The sequence below is a fragment of the Phoca vitulina genome, unplaced genomic scaffold (genome assembly GCF_004348235.1).
Source record: "Phoca vitulina isolate PV1807 unplaced genomic scaffold, GSC_HSeal_1.0 scaffold8, whole genome shotgun sequence".
Classification (NCBI taxonomy): Eukaryota; Metazoa; Chordata; class Mammalia; order Carnivora; family Phocidae; genus Phoca; species Phoca vitulina.
Window position 1 is genome coordinate 39,042,687 of NW_022589711.1, and position 21,841 is coordinate 39,064,527.

General features: G+C 38.0%; 1 protein-coding gene across 2 annotated transcripts in view; it reads right to left on the minus strand.

Annotated features, from left to right (window-relative positions):
• LSAMP (limbic system associated membrane protein) overlaps nt 1–21,273 on the minus strand; it is a 637,357-nt gene extending 616,084 nt beyond the window's left edge. The window contains exon 1 of one of the 2 annotated variants that reach the window (XM_032406601.1): nt 20,616–21,273. In XM_032406601.1, coding sequence (XP_032262492.1) covers nt 20,616–20,770 — 155 coding nt within the window. In that variant the 5' untranslated portion in view covers nt 20,771–21,273. The remainder of the gene's footprint in view (nt 1–20,615) is intronic. The other variant, XM_032406602.1, reaches the window with a different exon arrangement.
• Nucleotides 21,274–21,841: the final 568 nt, after the last annotated feature.

Here is a 21,841-nt window from a genome sequence, read left to right on the forward strand (position 1 = left end):
GCCAGAACTGAGCATAGCCAACTTCACCTCTCTTTTTCTTTAACCATCCTATTAACAAAGTGATTTTCTCCAGGGTCTAGATCCAATTAAGAGCAAGGGCAGCAGAGAGGAGAACATTGAGTGAAGCAATGTTAAAGACATTTGCACACATTCCTCTGGGGGATAGAGAAAGCTTTATTGGCATTCTTACCCCTCCTCCTCCTTTTTTCCCCCTCCATCCCCCACCTCCTAAACTCCTTTGCAGAAGGCATCAGGACAAAGAAGCACCCAGCATTCAGCTCAGGAACAGAAAATAAATACACTGGGAATACTCCATGGTCCCTGGCTGAATACAAAGCAGTGATTCAGCAAAGAAACTGCAGCCTCAATGAGAACAGAGAGCCTGCACTGAACACAGCACCAGGAACAAGAGGAGAGAGAGGGAGAGAGAGAACATCTTAATGTCTTCACCATCTATCCCTCTGGTGATGTCTCTTACAATAATGAGTTTAAATGCAATCATAAGTGAAAGAAAGGGAAAAGGGAATGGACTGATAACACCTCACAAAGGGGAGAAGAATATAGCAAGATAAAAATATCTGTTTTCTTACAAATTTAAGACAAGAATGAACTTGATTCTAAAACAGGTGGTGGAAACAGGAGATTTAAAAAGGGAAAGTGGAGAAAAATAAGTAATATAATTTATTGGTTAGTTCAAAATGAACCAGGGAACTGTGTTCCATTCATGTCCTGTGGCCACTGACTGCAGTTATCTTGCTGAAAAGTCTGAGCTTTATTTTCAGTGTATGTGGTGGGGATAATGTGCACGTCCTCCTTTCCTTCTTCACTAGGGTCTGGTGAGTACTAATTAGGCAAAGTATGTGACATGTCTTTAGAACTTTAGAGTGCTAGATAAACAGAATGCTTTTTTGAAGTGCCTGTATATTGTTGGTGCTGAATAAACATTAAATCACACTCAAGTTTTGAGGCTGAGCAAGAGAGAGTTTATAGTTCATTGGGGAAAGATATAAATTTCATTCCAGCATTTCTAAGCTAGTGAAAAAACACTACTACTTTTCCATAGCCTTACCTTCTCCAAGGGGCAATTGGGGGCGGGGGGAATCAGAGAAAGCTCTTACTAATGAAAGCTGAATGTTTTATAACCAAGTGAGGGTCATAGGATAATACAGAGTATAGTGGTATGTGGATAAAAGGTAGAACTCAGATAACTACAGGGTGGAAATTATAAGGAGTATCTCTAGGTTTTATACAGAGACTCAGTCTTACAAAAGATGATAGAGGAGATATTGTGGATTAAATATCATGTTATTTACCCAATAAAATCTACAGAACCTAGTAAGTCAAATGCTTTTTTTTTTTTTTTTAAAGATTTTATTTACTTATTTGACAGAGAGAGACACAGCGAGAGAGGGAACACAAGCAGGGGGAGTGGGAGAGGGAGAAGCAGGCTTCCCGTGGAGCAGGGAGCCCAATGCGGGCTCGATCCCAGGACTCTGGGATCATGACCTGAGCTGAAGGCAGACGCTTAATGACCGAGCCAACCAGGCGCCCCAAGTCAAATGCTTTAATAAGAGTCTTGGAAAGCCAGGCTTTCCATTCTTCTGATGGATGGAGCTCTGTATGCAGCAAATAAGGCTGGGTGCCAGGTTAATACTCTACATATTAAGAAAACTTTGGGGAGTGTGCCATTTTATTATAATTTCATTTCCCCTGTATGCAGAATTCCATTTTTCTTGCCCTTCAACTAGATTAAATACTGTAAATCACAGCTTTATTGATAGGAAAGGAGGTATTTGCATTACTCTTAAAAATGCCATCCCCAAGAGGCCAACTTCACTAATGAAAAAAAAAAAAAAAAAAGAGGAGTCTGCCAAGCCAAATGCATTGCCTACTGTGAGGGGGCTGGGCATTTAGATCTGGTGGCAATATTAGATGTCTAAGTCATAAAGATTTTGCCAAGTCATCCACTCTGGGAATGTGATTATCACACAAAATCAGCATGAAAATAATTTCAAAAGAATTGTTCACCTTTGGTATTTTCACTACCCCTAAAGATTTCATCACCCCATATTTAATTCTGACAAAGGAAAAACAAATGTCCTATTGTCACTCCATACCTCTGGCCATATATGATCCATAGAATAGAACATAGCAACAAACACACTTCACTCTGTGCCTACCATTAAAAGATATTATTGAGCACCTGCCATTTGTCCAGCTCTGTTCTAGGCAATATGTGGGGCAGAGAAAACACGGTTTCATGAAAACAGTAGTGATGTAGACTAGGATCTGCTAATAACTAGTTGTTTGACCATAGGGAAGTCATTTTTTTCCCCTAGAGTTTTTTTTCTTCCTCTTTAAAATGCAGATAGTATGATATACTTGAGTAAGTGTATCAGTACAAGTATTGATGGAGAGTTACCCAGACCAAGGTATTTTGTGGTCTTCATCCTTCCTTGATTCTGTAATTTAGGGAGTCTGCATCCTTGTTGAGGACACAAAGCTAAAATGAATGAAACCATTTGCAAATACTTAAGCACTAAATTGTTTGGTATTGCCTAGAAGTCCAAAAATAAAAAATAAATAAACAAATAAGAAAAAATAATAAATTGAGGATGGAATAATTAGGGTATCTGGGTGGTTCAGTCAGTTAAGTGTCTGCCTTCGGCGCAGGTCATGATCCCAGGATCCTGGGATCTAGCCCTGCAGTGCATTAGGCTCCCTGTTCAGAGGGGAGTCTGCTTCTCCCTCTCCCTCTGCCCCTCCCCACCTGACTCATGCTCTCTCTTCCTGTCAAATAAATAAATAAAATCTTAAAAAAAAATAAATTAAAGTTGGAATAATTAATGGTTTCTCACAGGAGGAAGGAATTAAAGTGAATAGAATCTAGGTAAATGGAGAAGGAAAAAATGAACCATATATTCTGAAGGAAGATAAAACATTAATATTTAAAAAAAAGAAATGTGGGTATGGGGTATCAGGAAACATTCCTGACAAAAAGAGAGGATGGATATTACAGAGAGACATATTAAGGCCTGATGGTGCTTAGAAATTGAGGCTGATGGGACCCAGACTGGAGGCCAATTATAGTTTATTAAGCATGGAAAAGAACTGATGAGAAGCTGTGTTTGCAGAAGAATCTAAACAGTGGTGAAAATCTAGAAGTTTAGACTATAATCTCCATATTACTCACTGCTCATTGCCAGTACTCAGTCCAGTGCCTAGCATAAAGTACTCAATACATGGAAAGACTGAAGTCAGTCATGCACTGATAAGGGTTTGGAATAGAGTGATAGCAGTGGGAATAAAGGAATTCCATTACTCAGTGACAGCTCATTAAAATTACTAAGTATAAAGAAAAATAAAAGCAAAATAATAATATCAATAATAATATAAATAATAAAAACTGTAATAGCATTGTGGCACAATTGGGAAATCAAATCTGAAATAGGACTATATATCTTCTGTGACTGTCCTGTGTCTCTCTTTGTCCTGAACCCTGGAACTATTATCAACATATTTCCTAACTTTGAAGCAACATAGAGCCATCAACAGCAGAGTGAGGCTGTATTTCATGGTAAAGAATGATGAGCCAAAGTAGTCTACAGTATGGTGGGGTGTAATTAGAATTACTAATCTGCCTCAAGGTGAAGAGGTGTGCCAAGAAGTTTGAGATAAAGATCTCCTGGTGTTTTACTGGTAGTACACAACCTGAGATTGGGTTACTCTATGTATTATACCCTCACTTCTTTACTGAAATGCCTGGCTTTCTACTTTGTCTCTCTACCCCCGTTCAAGTTTCACCACAACCCTTAAGACTCAGCTCTTTCATTAAAAATGTCCACGGTACCGCATCAACCCACAGCAGTTTTTGAAAAGCCATCTGAACCATCATTAGGAATATATTGCTTTCATTGTCACTTAATTTTTCATTTGTATTAAGTTCCTGAGGAACTAGAACAAGTATGGATCCAGATTTTTGTGGATCCTGAAATTTATACAGTGTGGAGTCTTTCTTTTAAAAAATACAAAATTGTAAATTAAAAATTAGAGACAAAGCTTTGGAATAGCTGGTCCATGCAAGTGAAGAGCCCCAAAGCTTAAGCTTCCCTGTAAATCTACTTCTGTCGGACATTTATTAATCCCCATAGAAGGTCCAGCACAGGGCTATGCATACTAACTACCCATGTTACATTCTTTCCCTTAGCAATTTCATCTAAACTATAGATAAAACTATCCCCTAATAGGGAAATATTCCACAGTCCTCAGTCACGCAGTTCTTTTTCTGAAGGCCAGAGTTCTCAGATTCACTTGCCAATGAGCAACTTTACCTGAATACCTCACAACCCCTCAAACTCAATTTAACCAACCAAATTAATCTTAGTTTGAAAATCTATTTAATTCCACATATCCTTTCATATTTGTTCCTAGCCTCCCCATATCTGTATTTCCAGTAATACTTTACCTTGTTTACTTAGGACTCTCCTCTTTTTTGTCATTCTGCCAGCCTTCTCATTTCCATTTCCAACCAATATTTTAATTGAAACTATCCTTACCTCCTCTAGGTTTGAAAAGCAATAATTTATTTACATGTGAGATATATAATGTCTACAGATAATGCTTAAGGTTCATATGGAAGTTTGGAAACTTTGCAAAAATTCTGTGTTTGCCCAAGAGACTAGGACTTGGGAACTGATTGCCTAACCCTTTTCTCTTGGGACTAATATTGAATGAAACTGAGACATTATCCACAAGGAATTAACTCTGACATATTTAGGACTTTGTTAGGTAATTCTTAGGATTCCTTGTCCTTATCTTTTAACAAGTTCTATTTTTATTTTAGCATCCACCGATTTTCCATTGGGGAACTGACATTCGTGGGAATATTTTCAACTTTACACACAGATAACCCACTTTGGAATGGGGCTATGCGTGTTTTACTGACATGCTGACATCTGGTCCTTTCCTAATCTGCTTGGCCCTAACCTGTCTCTGTCTTTTCATTTCTCCCTTCAAATTCTCACTTTTGATTGCTTGAACTTTCTGAGCTCTTTCAAAACTATTACCCAAAATGCTACATTATGTATTTAAAAGTCACCCAGTTCCATAGGCAAAGCTGTGCATCAGTGATTCTTTCAGTATGAATACAGCTAAGGTAATGATGAGGTTATTGGCTAAGAACCTGTCAACTCAACAGGAAAGAGACTGGTTTAATATTCTGATAATTGCTGTTTACAAATTTTAACAGTTGAACTTTCAGGTAAATTAAAGTCATTTTATAAAAAATAAAATAAGGAAACATGCATATAAAAAATAAAGCAAAAATGCTGAAGTTGGTGAAAGAGACTGGGTTCAGCAAGATTGGGAAATATGATTTACCTAGATATATTGAGGGATGCCATTCATTACTTGACCTCATATTTAGTGGCAGCAGAGATTATCTGAATTGTAAGCACAGCAAATCAGACATTCAAGTTCTTTTGCTTCATTATTTCTGGGAAAGGTAGGTGATACAAAAAGTAAGGGAGTGGTACAAACAAAGCAATTTAGGAATAGCAGATTTACCCACAGGTAAAGCCCATGGACACTGCTACTCCACTCCCATTTTATTGGAGATGACCTCTGATGATACTGAGGGAGTCAGCCGGAAGTTCTTGTATCAAATAGCTGGGGATACTTAGTCCTGTCAGGGCTCAGAGGGAGCCAGGACTGGAGGGTTCAAGGCCTAGGATATTTCAGTCCTCAGAGTAGAAAGAGAACCAATAGGAAGCATGAATTTGGAGATAGTATCATGTTTTACTCATTGGGGGAGTAAACAAAGTAACAATTTGAGCCATATTGAACAGTGTAAGAAATGAGTCCCCCATTTGACCGAATCAATCTTACCTATCTCTATGAAACTGCATGAATATAAAAGTATCTTTCTAAGACTAGATTTGTCTTAATATTGATCTACATAGGAAGATGAAAGACCTAAATAGATCTTCCATTTTAATGAAACACAATCCCTCTCTCTTAACATGTTTGCAAATTCTCCAGTGGGAAGAAAGTAGTAGAGGTATGACTATTAAAACCCACTGAAAAATGATTAGATAATATATTTCTGAATGAAATTCTTCATAAACAATCAAAGTTATAATGGATGCCAGGAAAATAAAATAAATAAATAAACACACACAAAATAAATTAGAGTAGAAACACAGAATATCAGAGAATGAGAGAACATTAGTGGTAGTATATGAGAAATCATCCATTTCAACCTTCTACTACATAAAGGTTTTTGGGTTTTGGTCCTTTTTAAATAACATTTCTTAATTGTGGTTACCTGGCCTCTGCAAGGAACCCTATTCCACTTGGCAGAATAGCAAGGGACATTTATAAAATAAATATACCCACACCTAGATATAGATATAGATGATATAGATATAGATATATAATTACAGATCCTTATTTTACAGGTCCTTCTTATTTCATTCTTATACTAGCCTTCTGCTGTAAGAGGGTAAGTATTATTATCATTTTCATTTTATAAATACAGAACTTGAGTCCCAGCAGGGATAATTTGCCCTTTTTTGCCCTTGCTTACAAAGCTAGGGATTGGTAGAGGAATACTTGGAGCTTAGTCTCCTGGCTTAAAAGCTGTGTTATTTCCATCATGCCATAAAACTATTTGAAAGATCATTTATAAAAGAATTCAGCCTGATTTACTTATTTAAATTATGTTCTATTTAAATTATAAGCTATCCTAAATTCTTTCCTTTTTTTTCCTTCTTTTTTTTGGGGGGGTGGGGAGATGAAGTGTGATATAAACACACATACATATGAATAACTTTCTTTTATATAGAGAGTGATAATTTATCTCTCTGTAAGCTTTCATCCATTTTTACCTTATAATTCTGTCAAAAAAGAGAACCCTTTTATCTTTGTGCCATACACATAGTATGACACCAAGCTAACCTCTTATTTTTGTGTTATACATGTGGCAGCAAGTTTGCTTCCCATGTTTTTTTATCCAAATATTGAACATGGCCAAAGACAGACTGAGAGAATCCTTCACCACCATCAATCAGTATTTCTTTGGCATGATTATCCAATTAACTGAAAAAATCTAGCTCATTATAGACCAATAATCTGTTTATATGTCTATCAGGAGAAACTTGTCAAAATACAGATACTCAGAGTAAATGACATTTCCCTGATCTACCAGTCCAGAATTTTGTTTGTTTTAAAGAAATCTATTTACCATATTACAGTTTGTGCCCAAGGAACCCGTATTGGCTCCTAGTGGTCACTGCTTCCTTTTTAAAATGCTCTAGTATTTAGGCTTTTGTTGTTGTTATTGATTTAATATCATTTCCCCCTTTTAACTAGGACAATATTATATGTCACCAATATTGTGAAATGGTTTCTGTTTTCTACAGGGTTTCAAATGTTAGCAATAGTATGTCTATAATCATACTACTGAGTTGTTTTATTGCTCTGGATATAATGTATCTGAGTCTTACACCCAAATTTATTTCTATTATTCTAATCATTTCTTCACTTGCCTTGAATCTTTAATATTGAAAAGGGCATAAAAGCATAATTATGGTAATTTTACTTGATAAACAAATTGAAATTTAATTTAAATTCTTATTCTTCTCCTTCAGTGGCCAGTCTCTTATTTCAGCAAGCATGCCTGTTAACAGATCACAAGATCTCTTGGTGACTTAGAATGAAAGAAAATGGAAATTTAGTCTAGAATTGCGATCAGAAATATGAAGAATTCACTTCACTTTTTTTAAGTTATTTCTCACTTAGCTAATACATCATTAGTGTCTATCCTATAATCCAAATAAAAGAAATGTTATCTGATCTTATGTTACTCCTTAGGGACTAATAAGTATGTTAACCAAGATACAATGAAATAAACATTAAGTCTGGAAAAAAAAAGAAACATTAAGTCTGACTTCTCTTACAAAATAATTTTGGCACATGCATAATGATTAACTAAAAAATAAAACATATTAAAACAAATTTAAAAAGACATCACATGATGCTTCTTATATTGTACCTATTAATATACTTGATAACCTGGAAAATTTAGTTTTCTGCAATAAACTTCTCCACATTGGTGCATCAAATTAAATTAGATTCCTATTAAAGTATACTATGACCCAAGTTAACAATAATATTCAGATTCATATTGTATGTATGTAAATTTATTGCACATATAAAAAAGCACATGTATGCTTTTGCTTTTTATATATTATTATTATAAGCAAAATAAACTAAATGTTTTTTAAATCTGTGTTCAAAAAATCCATACAATTTAATTAAGTACATTTATGACATAATTTGTTTACACATCATAACACATTCTATATAAATACATACTTTTATTTTTAGAAGAACTAGATTTTGAGTTGTTTTGTTTTTATACAAATATTAAGGCATTAATGCAAAAATATTTTTAAGTTTCTTATGCCATGACATTTATAAGATAATGCAGTTTATTTTTTTTTTATTTGAGCATATCACTGTCCCACTTATGACACCACACATTTCTTCTAATGAATTCAATCATATTCAAAAACTTAATGTCAGACTAGACCAACATCTTTGTTTAAGAGGTAAGTAGGAATTATACCCATTTTGGAGTTAAAACAATAAAAGCTAATTCCCAACTTTCTACACTTAAGGTTTTGCAGAACTAAAGCCTAAATCCCTTGGTGTTCAATCTAGAGGTTTATCTGATCTATAGACTTTAGGCAGTTCCTTGAGGTGCTGATGATTTTAGATTTAATTAGCTCATTATATTAGAGTAACAAAAGATAGAAGAGGGACTCCTGGGTGGCTCAGTGGATTGAACATCCAACTCTTGATTTCGGCTCAGGTCATGATCTCAGGGTAATTAGATCAAGCCACAAGTTGGGCTCCACGCTCAGCAGGGAGTGTGCTTGAGATTCTCTCTCTCCCTCTCCCTTTGCCCCTCCCCTTGCTCACACACTCTCTCTCTCTCCCCCCTCTCTAAAATAAATAAATATTTTTTAAATGCATTAAAAAATATAGAATAAAGGTCAGAAAGTCAAAGAAAAGTCCATCTGCTAAGTTAATGATTCTGCAATAAAAAATGCTGATCTTAAGATATGCTCTTATAATTACATCATGAACATGCATAAGATGACAACCATCTTAGTTATCTCAAGACAAGGATCAGCTAAAAATTGGCAACCATAGGTGACTCAAACCCCATAAAACAAACAGGTCTGATATAGATGTGCTAGAGTGAAGTATGACTGAAGAAGCACAAAAATTAGAAATTAGGAAACCAAGTAATTTTCCCAATCAATATTTTACATGTATACATTTGGCTATGCATGACTTGGTGCTGAACTGCATGACTCAGTTTTGTCTATATTGTTCCTAGCAGAGAAGTGTGGCAAATAGTAGCATGACTAAAGCACTATTTTAGAAAAGATACTATTAACTTTTGATAACTTCAAAATATAGAAACTCAATATAGAAATGCATTGCCAAAAAAATTATAATGGAATAAATAGTAATGCATTATTGTATGAGAAGCTAGGTTTCATTTTCCTCAGTTATAGGCTTTTCCTCTGACCTCATATAAATAATGCCTTTGTGCATTATGGCAAAACATACAGAGAGAATTTGGGATTATTAAAAAGTCCACTGTAGGGGTGCCTGGGTGGCTCATTCAGTTAAGCGTCTGCCTTCTGCTCAGGTCGTGATCCCAGGGTCCTGGGATTGAGCCCCACATCCGGCTCCCTGCTCAGGGGGAGCCTGCTTCTCCCTCTCCTCCCCGCTTGTGCTCTCTCTCTCTATCTCTGTCACTATCTGTCTCTCTCTCTCAAATAGGTAAATAAAATCTAAAAAAAAAAAAAAATAGTCCACTGTACATTCAAGTTTGAATTTCACCAGGAGTGAGTAAAGAGCTCAACACTGCAAAACCCAAGTTGGCATCATTGTTCAGTATGAATAATTACTTTGTTTCAAATGAGTGCAAGTGATCTGTACTTTGTCTTATTTCACAAGAAAGTAGAACAGATGAGGTGAATATATCTGTTGCACAACAATCCTGCCAACCATAAGTAACTCCCAAATCCTCAACTTAGTCCCTGAAAGTTCACAGCCACCTCTAGAGGGAGAAAGCCTCAACAGTTATCAGAAGGTATATTCCTTCTCTAAAACTACCGCAGATTCTGAGCTCTTCACGGACATTGGACATGACTCACTTCAGGAGCACTGAGTGACTCCTAGCTTTGTCAAAAGCTCATCCATCAGTGAATGGAGCACACTTTATCTGGGCACCTGTGATTAAAGTTTTGGGTTCCCCTAAAATGCTCCTATATGCCTTTCTCATACTCTAGAAAGCTGTGCTTAAAAAGAGTAGCTGCAATGGGAAATGTTGGGGGTGTTTCTAGCCAAACCCCTTATCCCCCTAACCAATGATCAGAAAATAATCCATCTCTGATTTTACTACTTAACCTTCTTCAACCACATATTTATAATTTCCCTAGTAGTGGTTGGTTGTATCACTAACATATCTTGCTTCGTCCCTGTCTCCTTCAAACTTATTTCTTCTTCCATAAACCAATTTCTGATCTGCTTGATTTACAGTATGACTACCCCCTCTGTTTAATTCAGTGAATAAATGTTTATCTGAGCACCTACAGGTACTAAGCTAAATTCTTGGATGGAAAATTAAAGTAGATGAGACATCTGTCTTTAAAGGACTGATAGTACATTTGAGGCAAGAAAAGAGTGCCTTTAAAGTGAGTAAATGCTAAGTTGAGGTATGCATATACCCAGCAATCCCACTTCAAGGCATATATCTGAAGGAAATCAGTGTCCTAAAGAAGTATCTGTACTCCCATGTTCACTACAGCATTACTCACAATAGCCAGGATATGGAAATAACCCAAGCATTCATAGATGAATAAATGGAAAAAGAAAACATGAGATGTATCTATATCTACATCATTTATATCTATCTATCTCTGTCTACACACACACACACATACTGGAATGTTATTTAGCTATAAAAATGTTTTAAATCTTGCCATTTGCAACAGCATGGGTAAACCTGGGGGGTATTACGCTAAATGAAAAAATGGTAGATAAAAGCAAATACTGTACAATCTCAATTATATATGGAATCTAAAAAAGGTCTAAGTCATAATAACAGAGAATAGAATGGTAGTTGCCAGGGACTGGAAGGTGGTGGAAATGGGGAGATACTGGTCAAAGGGTAGACTTCCAGCTATAAGATGAATACATTTTGGAGATCTAATGTACATCATGGTGACAATGGTTCATAATGCTGTGTTGTAATGTGAAATTTGCAAGAGAGTGGATCCTGGGTGTTCTTATCACACACAAAGAAAGATAGCTAAGTGAAGTGATAGATGTGTTAATTAACTTGATTGTACTAATCATTTATAATGTGTGTGTGTGTGTGTGTATAAAATCATCACACTGTACAGCTTAAATATATAAAATTTCATTTATCAATTGTACCTCAATAAAGCTAGGAGAGAAAAAACCAGATATTCAGAGAGGCTATCACCAATAATAGAGTACTTAGTCTGGTCTGGGAGAATAAAAGATTCCTGAATGAGATATCACCAAAACTAGCCTTGAGCCTGGAAGCAGCAAGGAGGTAACCTAGCAAAGAAATATGGTTGGAAAGAGTGGAGTGGGGGGGGAGAGAAGGTTCTAGGTAGAGGAGTTTCATGAACAAAGGTAAGAGACATAACTGTGTGTGTACACACATTCACATGCTCATGAACAGAGAATGTAAGTGGTTCTGAATTAGTAGATGCAATGAGGTACCAGGGCATGGAGAGTTATCCAAGCTAAGGACCTCTGACTTTATGTTATAGATAATGAGAAGACTTTGAAGGATCTGGTGATATTTCCAGATTTATACTGGAAAACAATAGGCCTGGGATAGTCAGGCAAGGTCAGTTCCATGATTCTGCCAACTACATGGGGTCTGAAAGGATTAAGCAGAATAAAGATGTAATCTAGCAAAGTTGCCTAAGTCAGGGAGAAGCAAGTAGTGTTAATTCTTACCTCATTTCAGACCTCTATCTCTATCTTTTCCCCACCTCATTAGACCACGTTTTATGATCCCAAACAAGTTTAAAAAGATGGAGTTCAGTGCTCTGAGATTTATCTTCGTGTTACCCCTTGGTTACAACAGCTTTGATACAGAGCTTCAGTTGTATCCTTGACCAAGTCAGCTATCTTGGTAGTATGTCTGGGGTGTAAGTCCCTTATTACTGAGGGCTCTGTCATGTGTAAGCCAGCCCTTATCCCATGGACTTTGTTCTGCTCTGAGCCTCTGCCTTGTGGCTAAGTCTCTATACGAGCTGAGCTGACATACCTCACTGTGACACCTGCCTGCCTACCTGTAGGGGTCACTCTGATTTGCTAACCTGTTATTTTCCCCTTACTGTGCTTTGTCCTTTTTTTGGTGTAACATGTTGGACCTCCATTGGCTCCCCTGCTAAAAAAGCTTCATGAAACCTTGTTCTACATGACACACAAGAAACCCCCTAGGCACTTGTAGTAGAACTTAGTATCCAGTGCCTCCACCATCCCAGGAAACTGGTCTGTATCTATGTCCAGTTCCTCCCAGTGACCACCATCAGCCCCACTGTTAGCCCAAAATAAATTCTATACAAATTAGAAAATAAATTTTACCTTCCTCAAAGAATTTTAAGTGTAATCTACAATGACTACAATGGGTAGAGCACCCCTTGAAGTTGTGTAAAGGATAGCCTACAAACTGAAAGCAGAGGCTTGGACCATGATCTTACTGTGCAGTCATCCTCATCAGGATCTCTAAGAGGGACAAGTAGTAAGAGACTTAACCAGGTAGAAAGTCATAAGTAACAATAAGGAGGTAGTAGGGCTGAGGAACCCAAGTCAAATACTGGGGTAAAGAGTAAGAATTCAGATAAGAAATCTGAGTAATGGGCAGAGTATCAGAAACAAAAAGGAAAATAAAACAAAACAAAACTTAAAAAAATGTTATATAGATTCTGCAAAGTACAAGACTGGCTTTGCAAATATGATAAGATGGAAGCTGCAAGTGAAGAAAGAAAGCCTATGTGGTTAAGAGAGATGATAGCAGACATGTAAACAGTAAAGTATTTACTGAAAACTTCCTCCTTGACCAGCACTAGCTGGAGGATCATTCGTAGGAAAGCTCAGCTTTGATTTTCAGGGATGAGAGAGAGAAAACAGGAAAGGAAGAAGAGGGGAAGGGAGGAGAGATGAGAGATAGAGAAAGAAGGGGAGAGAAGCATAGAAAAAGGAAGAGACAGGAGAGGAGGCAAGTGGAGGGGAGGGGAAAGATAGAGAAGGGAGGAAAGAAAGCAGAGAAAGGGAAAGGGAAAGACACTTTTGGCATAATTTTAAAGAGCATATCATGAGATAGCATGAAAACCAGGAAGATAACTTCAGTGCTACTGTGGAATAAAAATCTCTGAATGAGAAATAGGAGACATGAATTCTAGTTCTAATCACTCACATCTTTAGACAACCAACTAAATTTTTATCTTCTGTTATATCAATTTATTATTATTTTTTATTTGAGAGAGAGAGAGAGCATAAGCTGGGGGGAGGGGCAGAGGGAGAGGGAGAAGCAGACTCCTTGCTGAGCATGGAGCCCGACGCGGGGCTCGATCCCAGGACCCTGGGATCATGACCTGAGCTGAAAGCAGACACTGAGCCACCCAGGCACCTCCTCAGTTACATCACTTTAAAATGAGATGGTGGGGGTACTTGGGTGGTACTCATCTTAGGTCATGATCTCACTGGGGAGTCTGCTTCCCTTATCCCTCTCCTTCTGCCCCCTCCCCCTGCTTGCACACTCTGTCTCTATCTCTGTCTCTCTAAGTAAATAAATATATAAAAATAAATAAATAAATAAATAATAAAAGAAATGAGATGGTGGATTGCCTAATCTCCAAGGCCTTTCCTATTCTAGATTGCCACAGGTTTATCCTATAGTAATTAACAAAATCTGAGGGAAAGTGTTTTCTTTTGTGAAGGTTAATCACTCATTAACTTGAGGTTATGTTTTGATTACAAGTGACTACAAAAAAGTGTTCACTCACCCTGTACTCCTGATAAAAAACTCAACTAATATTCTAAGATACATGTAACTTTAAATGACTCTAAAGGGGGAAAAATGATACAAACATGGAGCAGATGGCCATCCTGACCATAGATATAAAAACAAAAAGCTCATTTTATCAAATTTCCTACTGTTCTAAAGGTTATTTCCTACTATGAATACAATGACAGTGATTTTATTAAGAGCTTATATTTTATGCAATTTTACAGTTTATAAAATACTCTAATACATGGTAGGTCATTTGATCATCATAAAAATAGTTTGTGTAGTAAGCCAAGTAAGTGTCAGTTATTCTCATTTAATAGATCAAATTATTTCAAGCTACTTAGATCTAGGTCTTCTGAGTACTTGTTAAGGCATTCTGAACTTATTACACCCTTGAGAGTCTTTACCTATGACACAAAGACTTGATCCTAAGTTTCAGCTAAAGATTGATCACCATGTAAAACTGAGATTAAGTCCACAAACAGATAGCTATCATATTGTAAATCATATATTTGTGTATATGGCAACGTAAGGGCACACAATTAAGCCTGTTTGAATAAGTTATCACTGAAGACATTTTCCTTACCCAAATATTATCTCTTCTCTCTCTTAGAGATAGCACTGAAAAAACATAGTAGAACTGTTTTGTGTCTTGCCTAATATAAATGAAAGTGAGAACATGAGACAATAACCTTTCAAAAACCAAGTTTTAATGCTATTTCAATAGATACTATGTAAATTGGATCCATTTTAAAATAAAGTCACTCCATTTTCTATGACACTGTAGTTATGGGATCGTGTGGTAAAGAAATAGATCTATGGTGGTCTCATTCTTCTCTCCCAATTCAATTTGTACATCTCTGCTGTTGACATATTTCTCAAGCCATACAACATGAATGACTTTAATTTTTTACTACATAGCCATTAAGCACTGCCCCAAAGGTGTTTTGTAAAAGAGATTCCTCAACTGATAAAGCAGTGGTTCTCAACTCTATATACATATCAGAATCATTTAAAAAAAAAAAAAAAATCTATGCCAGGCCCTACCAAAACTAATTAAATAAGAATTTCTGGAAGTAGAAAATATGTGGCTTCAGTATTTTTTGAAAGGTCTCCAGTTGACTGTAATGTACAGCCATGGTTGTGAACCATCTCAAGCAGCACTTCTCCAACTTTAAGGTGCTTGTGAATCACTTGGGGATCTTGTTAAAATGCAGATTCTGTTCTGTTAGGTCTGGGATAGACCCTGAGATTTTGGATTTTAAAAAGCAACTGTGTGATACCTAAAGTACTCATCTGCAGAACACACTTGTAATAGCAAGAGTCAGTGGTTCTCAAAGTGTGGCCCAGTCTTGCGCATTAACATCGTCAAGAACTTGTTAGAAATGCGAACCTCAGACCCTACCAGAGACCTACTGAATCAGAAACTCTGTAGGTAGAAGCCAAGCAATCTGTGTGATAACAAGCACTCCTGGTACACCTTCTGATACACCTTCAAGTTTGAGAAACACTGGTCTAAGCAAAAGAGCTCCCTAAAGTCAGAACAACCGGTTGAATGTGGTTGGAAAATGACTAATATTTTTATACTTATGAGGCAGTTCACAATTGAGCTTTATCTCTTCTGAGCTTCTTAAAACAACTCTGTATAGTAACTACAGTAACTAAAAAAAGGCAGTTTCGGCATTTTATAAATGAAACTGAAGCTCAAATATTTAAGGGATTTGTTCAAAGTCATGTAGCATACAAGGATGGAACCAAAATTAGAGCCCAGGTCTACTGAGTCATACAAACTAACAAGCAGGACATTCTGAAAACAGGGCAAATGGCTGTAAGCCATAAGTAATAGCCTGAAGAGAAGGGCTGTCTAAGGTCCAAGCAAGCCATGACAGCAAGGGTTATCAGCACACAGGTAACTTCTTATCACATGAGTTACAGACATTTGTACCTGGAGCTCTCAGACCAAAGCAAAATACGCACTAATCCACTTTTTGCCTGAGTTTGCTATTATGTAGAACCAACTTCAAGAAACACAAATGGTTAGCCCTCACCCAACTAATTAAGTGGATAAGTCAGTCAACTTTGGTTGTTCACTCCACAATTCTACAAATAATTCATTCAAAGTCAGATGACATAGAATGGAAAAACCACCTTAATATGTGTGTGGGGGGGTGTTTACATACTTATGTGTTTCATATTTATAAAAACACAAATGATCACAATTTGCATTTGTCACATGAGACTTGGCTGCTGTGTTCCTCTGTCCATAAATAACAACAAATGATACAATTCACAGGTACATCAATGTTAATAAGTGTAGCTAATATGCCATATTCCTAGACAAGATATAGTGTGCTATACTCTAACATTTACCAAATGTATTTGATCAAGGATTTAATGTGAAATCAACGGTCCTTAAAGTATCAGTAATAACCAATAAATGTTGATTAGTGATTTAGCCACAGAGAAAGAAATCTTCATAATTGTCACAAACTTTCCCCAAAGACCCATGCCCACAAAGTTTGTTTTCAAATAGTGAATTACAAGTGGTAGAAAAATCACAGATTGTGTCAGAAATATGTTTGAGTGTTGACACTCTCTTTGTAAATGTAGGCGTTCCAGATGCCTTATAGAAGAGAAGCCCTTTTTCCCTTGAAATTTGCACAAAATTCTCACACTGCACTGTCAAATAATCATGTCTTTTGTGTTGTTTCCTCTTTTTCTCCTAGTGTAAAAACAAGGGAATAAAGACCCAGAATTTTGATAAATTAAAAACTTAGCTATACTGAACTTAGATACTTAATTTCTTATACCTAACTCTTATTAAGTACATTCACATTTAAATGGGAAAAATGCTATCACCATAGAAAGTATTATAGTATCTTCCAAACATCAAGTAGGGTCAGAATTGTGAAACAGATAAAATTTCAATACCTCAAATTTAAAATATTTAAATCCACAATAGTATGAAACCTCTGCATTTTATCATATATGCACTTACACAACATGTAAAAATATGCATATATATATATCATTTTTACAAAATTACCTTTTGAACAGATACATTAGGATCAATTATTTTATAATTATCTTTCTAGACATATGCTACTGATATTAAAAATATAGTCAGTGGGACTGTTAAAAATGAAAATTTAAAGGCTAGATTAGAACACTATCTATTTCCATTTTTCCTTTGACTTATCAAGAGAGCCACATGATTTCAACCTGCCAAGATTAACCAGGAGGTGAATCTCTTTGGGAGCCCTTGTGCAAGGGTAGAAAGTTAGAAAAACCAGTGCTAGAAACGTGTCTAGTAATTGATGAATTTCTGCACCTGTTGGGGGTGGCAGTGAGGCAGGTGGGCTCTGTTCAGAAAAACACCTGAGGCACTCCCGTAAGTCAAGTCCTGTGGGTATGTCTTACACTTTACTGCGCATACAAATATAAATAAGGATTCTGGTTCAGTATCTAGGAAGAAACCCATGTGCAGCTGCTGCCACTGGTCTCTGGATCATACTTTGACTCTATTCCCTAAGATAGAAGATGGTGTGTGGTTTCCTTTAGCTCTTTAAGGATCTCATAAAGAACCTTTGAAGATCTAGATTCTTGTCTGGGAAACAACAGGGTGAGGTTGGTATACATGAGAGCATTTCTCTTTCCATCCTGTTCTATCACCTTCATTCTATAGTCTTTTGTTGTTTTTTTTCCCCCAAAAGATAGAAATTACAAAGTAAGACCCCAAGACTAGTATTCATCTCCTATCATAATTATACAAAAATAAGCACCAGTTCCCCAAAAATATACTTTTTCTTTCCATGGGAGTAAGGCAGTAAAGGTAAGTGTTTTGGGGATGGTCAGCCAAACTCCTGTCACTGGACCACCAGAATTATAAAACCTTCCTTGTCTCCTTTTGCCATTTCAGATTATTCAGGGCCACAAATTCACTGAGAGAATTTTTTTTTTTTTCTCCTTGCCATTTCACTTTCTCAGTGCCAAACATCTACTGTGGCTTCCAATGAATCAAGTTCTCCTTCCTCTCCTCCCCTGGAAGCTCATGCTCCCAGTAAAATGTCACAAATAAAGTAGAAGCAAGTATTTCTCAGGCTAGACTTGTAAACAGAAAGCAAGAAAACCATTCTTTACCGGGAAACTGACCCACAAAGCTTACTGGGCTCAGTTAAAGAGATTGAGAAGAAGGTCAGCTAAGAAAACAAAGGGAACTCTCTCCATAGTTACTGCTGATAGAGCTCCATCAACCCAGAAATAAAAGCCTTGTCCAAGGCAAAGGAAATTTGAAAAAAAGAGGGCACATTAGGTGAGGTCTGGAAAAGCAACAGACTCTCACAGGTGACTTCTCCACAAGCTCTGCTTGTCTATCTTCTCTTTCCCAGTGAATAAGTGCTTCTATATTTATTCTCATTTCTCACTCCCTCCATTTCCACACCGTAATGTCTACTAAAGTGTAATGCTTAAAAACTCCATTTGTTTTAAGCCAGAGACACATGAAAGCACATCGATATCATATGTAGATATTTATGTAGTAAGATACCTCTCATAGACATAGACTTTTATGCATATGCTATATGAGAATATAAGAATATCCTTTTCTTCTGAATTAACATTTAAATGTTTACCTAACTCTTTAATAACTGTAGCTTAAGATACGGGTGATGCTGACTTACCAAGTTCATGGGCATTTAAATAAAAACTCACACATTCAGGGTATTCACTTTCCCCATATTCAGTCTCACAATCAGCAAAAACAATCTTCTTAGGGATAGCATAAATTTATGTAGAGTGCTTCACTAGTAAAGGGTTAATGATGTTAGGGAGTATGAATGTGAGCAGTTGAGATGGCATGCTTAAGTGTTTGCAAAAAACATTTTCTGCATCATATCCAAATCCCTTTGCAAACAGATAAATTACTCTATAAATCTTATTACTCCATGTGGATAAATCACACATGCAGGTTTACAGGGCTGGAAAACTGGTAGGGAAAATCTGCTTTGGATAGTAGGATCTTTGGGATTCAGGATCACTCAAGAAACGAAGAAAGGAGGTTTTTCTTAGTTTTTACAATCTGCAGCAACACACACACACAACACAACACACAACACATACACAGTCCTCTCTAACAAAGCTAGAGATCCCAAAGCAGGACACTGTGACAGCCAACCAAATTTATTTCTGAGGAAAGGAAAGAAAACTTTGCTGCTGTAGGCAGCTCTGCTAGAGAACTGCTCCCTGATGCCCCAGGGTTTATGCACTATCAGCTCCTTGCACACAGATTAGAGGTTTACTTTCTATAGTTTACTGTTTTTTATTGCCGCAACAAGCAATATTAACTGTATGGACAGACTGACACTGCCATTTTATTTGGACAAAATGAGATTTTAAAGGATCTCCAAGGAAAACATTTTTTTTTCCTTTTTTTTTTTTTTTTTTGGTATCTGATAGAAATTTAAGAAAGCTAGAAAAAAAGACTAGGGGTATGTGCAGTGGGTGGAGGAGGGGAAGAGAGAAGAGAAACATAGGAAAAGAAGCTTGAAGCTTTTTTAGAAATAGAATTATGGCTAGGTTCCTTCTGAGTTTCTCCAGCTCACTCTCCCTTATAGGGGTCAAACTCCCAAGGACTGGGACTCTCCCTGCCCAAATTTCAATCCCAAATTATATTTCAGAGTTTGGCAGAGCCACACAGAGATAGGACTTTAAGGTCAATAATCAATTTGAAATACCCATTTTACACCAGGTTAATTCTTGCCTAACCTTTGCACTTAATACTCCTATTCTTAAATATCAGCAATTTGGCAAGTTCCTTTTTTTTTTTTCTTCTCTACTTTCATGTGTTGATGTCTATCCACATTCCAGAAAAGGCTCAGTAACCAACCGAAGTTCTAAGATTGATTTATTGCCTTCGATGTCAATTAGATGATCCTTACAGAAAGTCTCCAGTCCAAACTACTGCTGGGGCAGAGCGAGAGCCTTGATGCACATATATTCTCTCTCTCTCTCTCTCTCACACACACACCCCATAGAGAATGCAGTACTGTGTACCACTCTCTGAGTGCCATAATTCAACAACTCTTCTTTCCCATTTAAAGAACCCCAACAAAACTCTTAAGTGCAAAGCATCTGAAATTACCAAAGGAAGAATCCTGCCCAAATGTCACTAATACCATAGGTGAAGTTAGGCTTTCTTGGTAAGAGAAACAAGGTCCTAAGAAACCAAACAACATTCAGCCAACATTGCTGGTCCTTGACGGGAAACAGAATTCCCTTGAAAATTGTTGGCAGATACCTGGGCCACTCAGTAAAAGGCGCGTGTGCATGCACGGCACACACACACACACACACACACACACACACACACACACAAGCCTGCAGCATCAGAAGCTGGAGTTGAAGATCACATACACACAAACACACACACACACACACCCGTCTCGCGCACAGCAGAAAAGTTGCCCGAAAGCCCTACCTGAGGATGGCTGTGTCCCCCTGCCTCACGGTGATGTTGTCCGTGCCTCGGTTAAAATCCACGCTGCGAACAGGCAGTCCTGTGGGGAGAAGGCAGAGCAATCTCAGTAGGACTAGCGGCAACTGTTTCCGATCGGGCTGAACTCTGCCGACCATGGTGGCCACGCCGAGGTGCAGGTCCGGGTGTACTCTGGAGGGTGTGTGCGTGCTGCTCACGCCGAGAGGGCTTTACAAACACAGGGCTTTCATCAACAGCCAAGGCAGAATGGGCTTTCCCAGTTTGTGCTCCTTTCCACTTTGCCTCTCTTTTCCTGGCTCAGTCTCTCTTCCCTCTAAGACTTAACAAAGCCCTCATAAAACCCAACCGGGGGGGGGGGGCGGTTAGCCAAAGGAGCACAATTTAAAAAGAGAGAGTACAAATATAAAACCCTCTAGAAAAGATGAAGAGAAAGCTGCAAAAGGAAGGTGTTCTTCTCTGGTCTGTCTGTGGCTGGATGCTCCTTTGCCAGTGTCTGAGCTGAGCTCCTTCCCTCCCTAACCCACTTTCCCAGGCGGGCGGGCAGGCAGGCGAGGAAGCCGGCACCCAGCCTGCCAGGGAGTGTAAAGAAACCCACACAGCCGCGGCAGCAGCCCAGAGCCTCTCCCCCCGCCCTTTCCTGTTTCTCCCTCCAGTCCCTCCCCTCCGCTCGCACTTCCCCCGCCCCCCGCGGATTTCAACAGCCCCTCCACGTCATCCCCTCCGCCCTCCCTCTGGCCTGGCCCCTCGCTTTGCACAACTGCCCCCTTCAGCAGCCGCCAGCCTCAGTGAAAGCCTGATGCGCCTTTAGGTTGTCAGGACAACAGCTCCATCTGAGGCCTGGCTGATTTCCTTAAGAAGAGGGAATGGAGCTTGGATGTACTGTGCAAGAGAAAAGGGAGGAGAGGGACTCGGGCTGTAAAAGCACAGGAGAAAGAGTGTGGGAAAGGGCCGGAGAAAGGGGGGAAAAAGAAGGAAAAGGAGCCGGGAAGGAGAGAAGGCAAGCCGGGACAGATGAAGGGAGTGAACCAGAGAAGGGTAAGAAAGCATGGGGAGTGGAGGGGTCCCGGTGCCCAAAGATGGGATGGGGCATGTAGAACAGAGAAGAAACTTGACAGGGGAGGCTAAGATTAAAAGCCAAAGTTGATTTCAAAACTAAATATTCCTGGCCACTGGCTTTTCATACTCACCTCTTGTTCATTCTTTCCTCT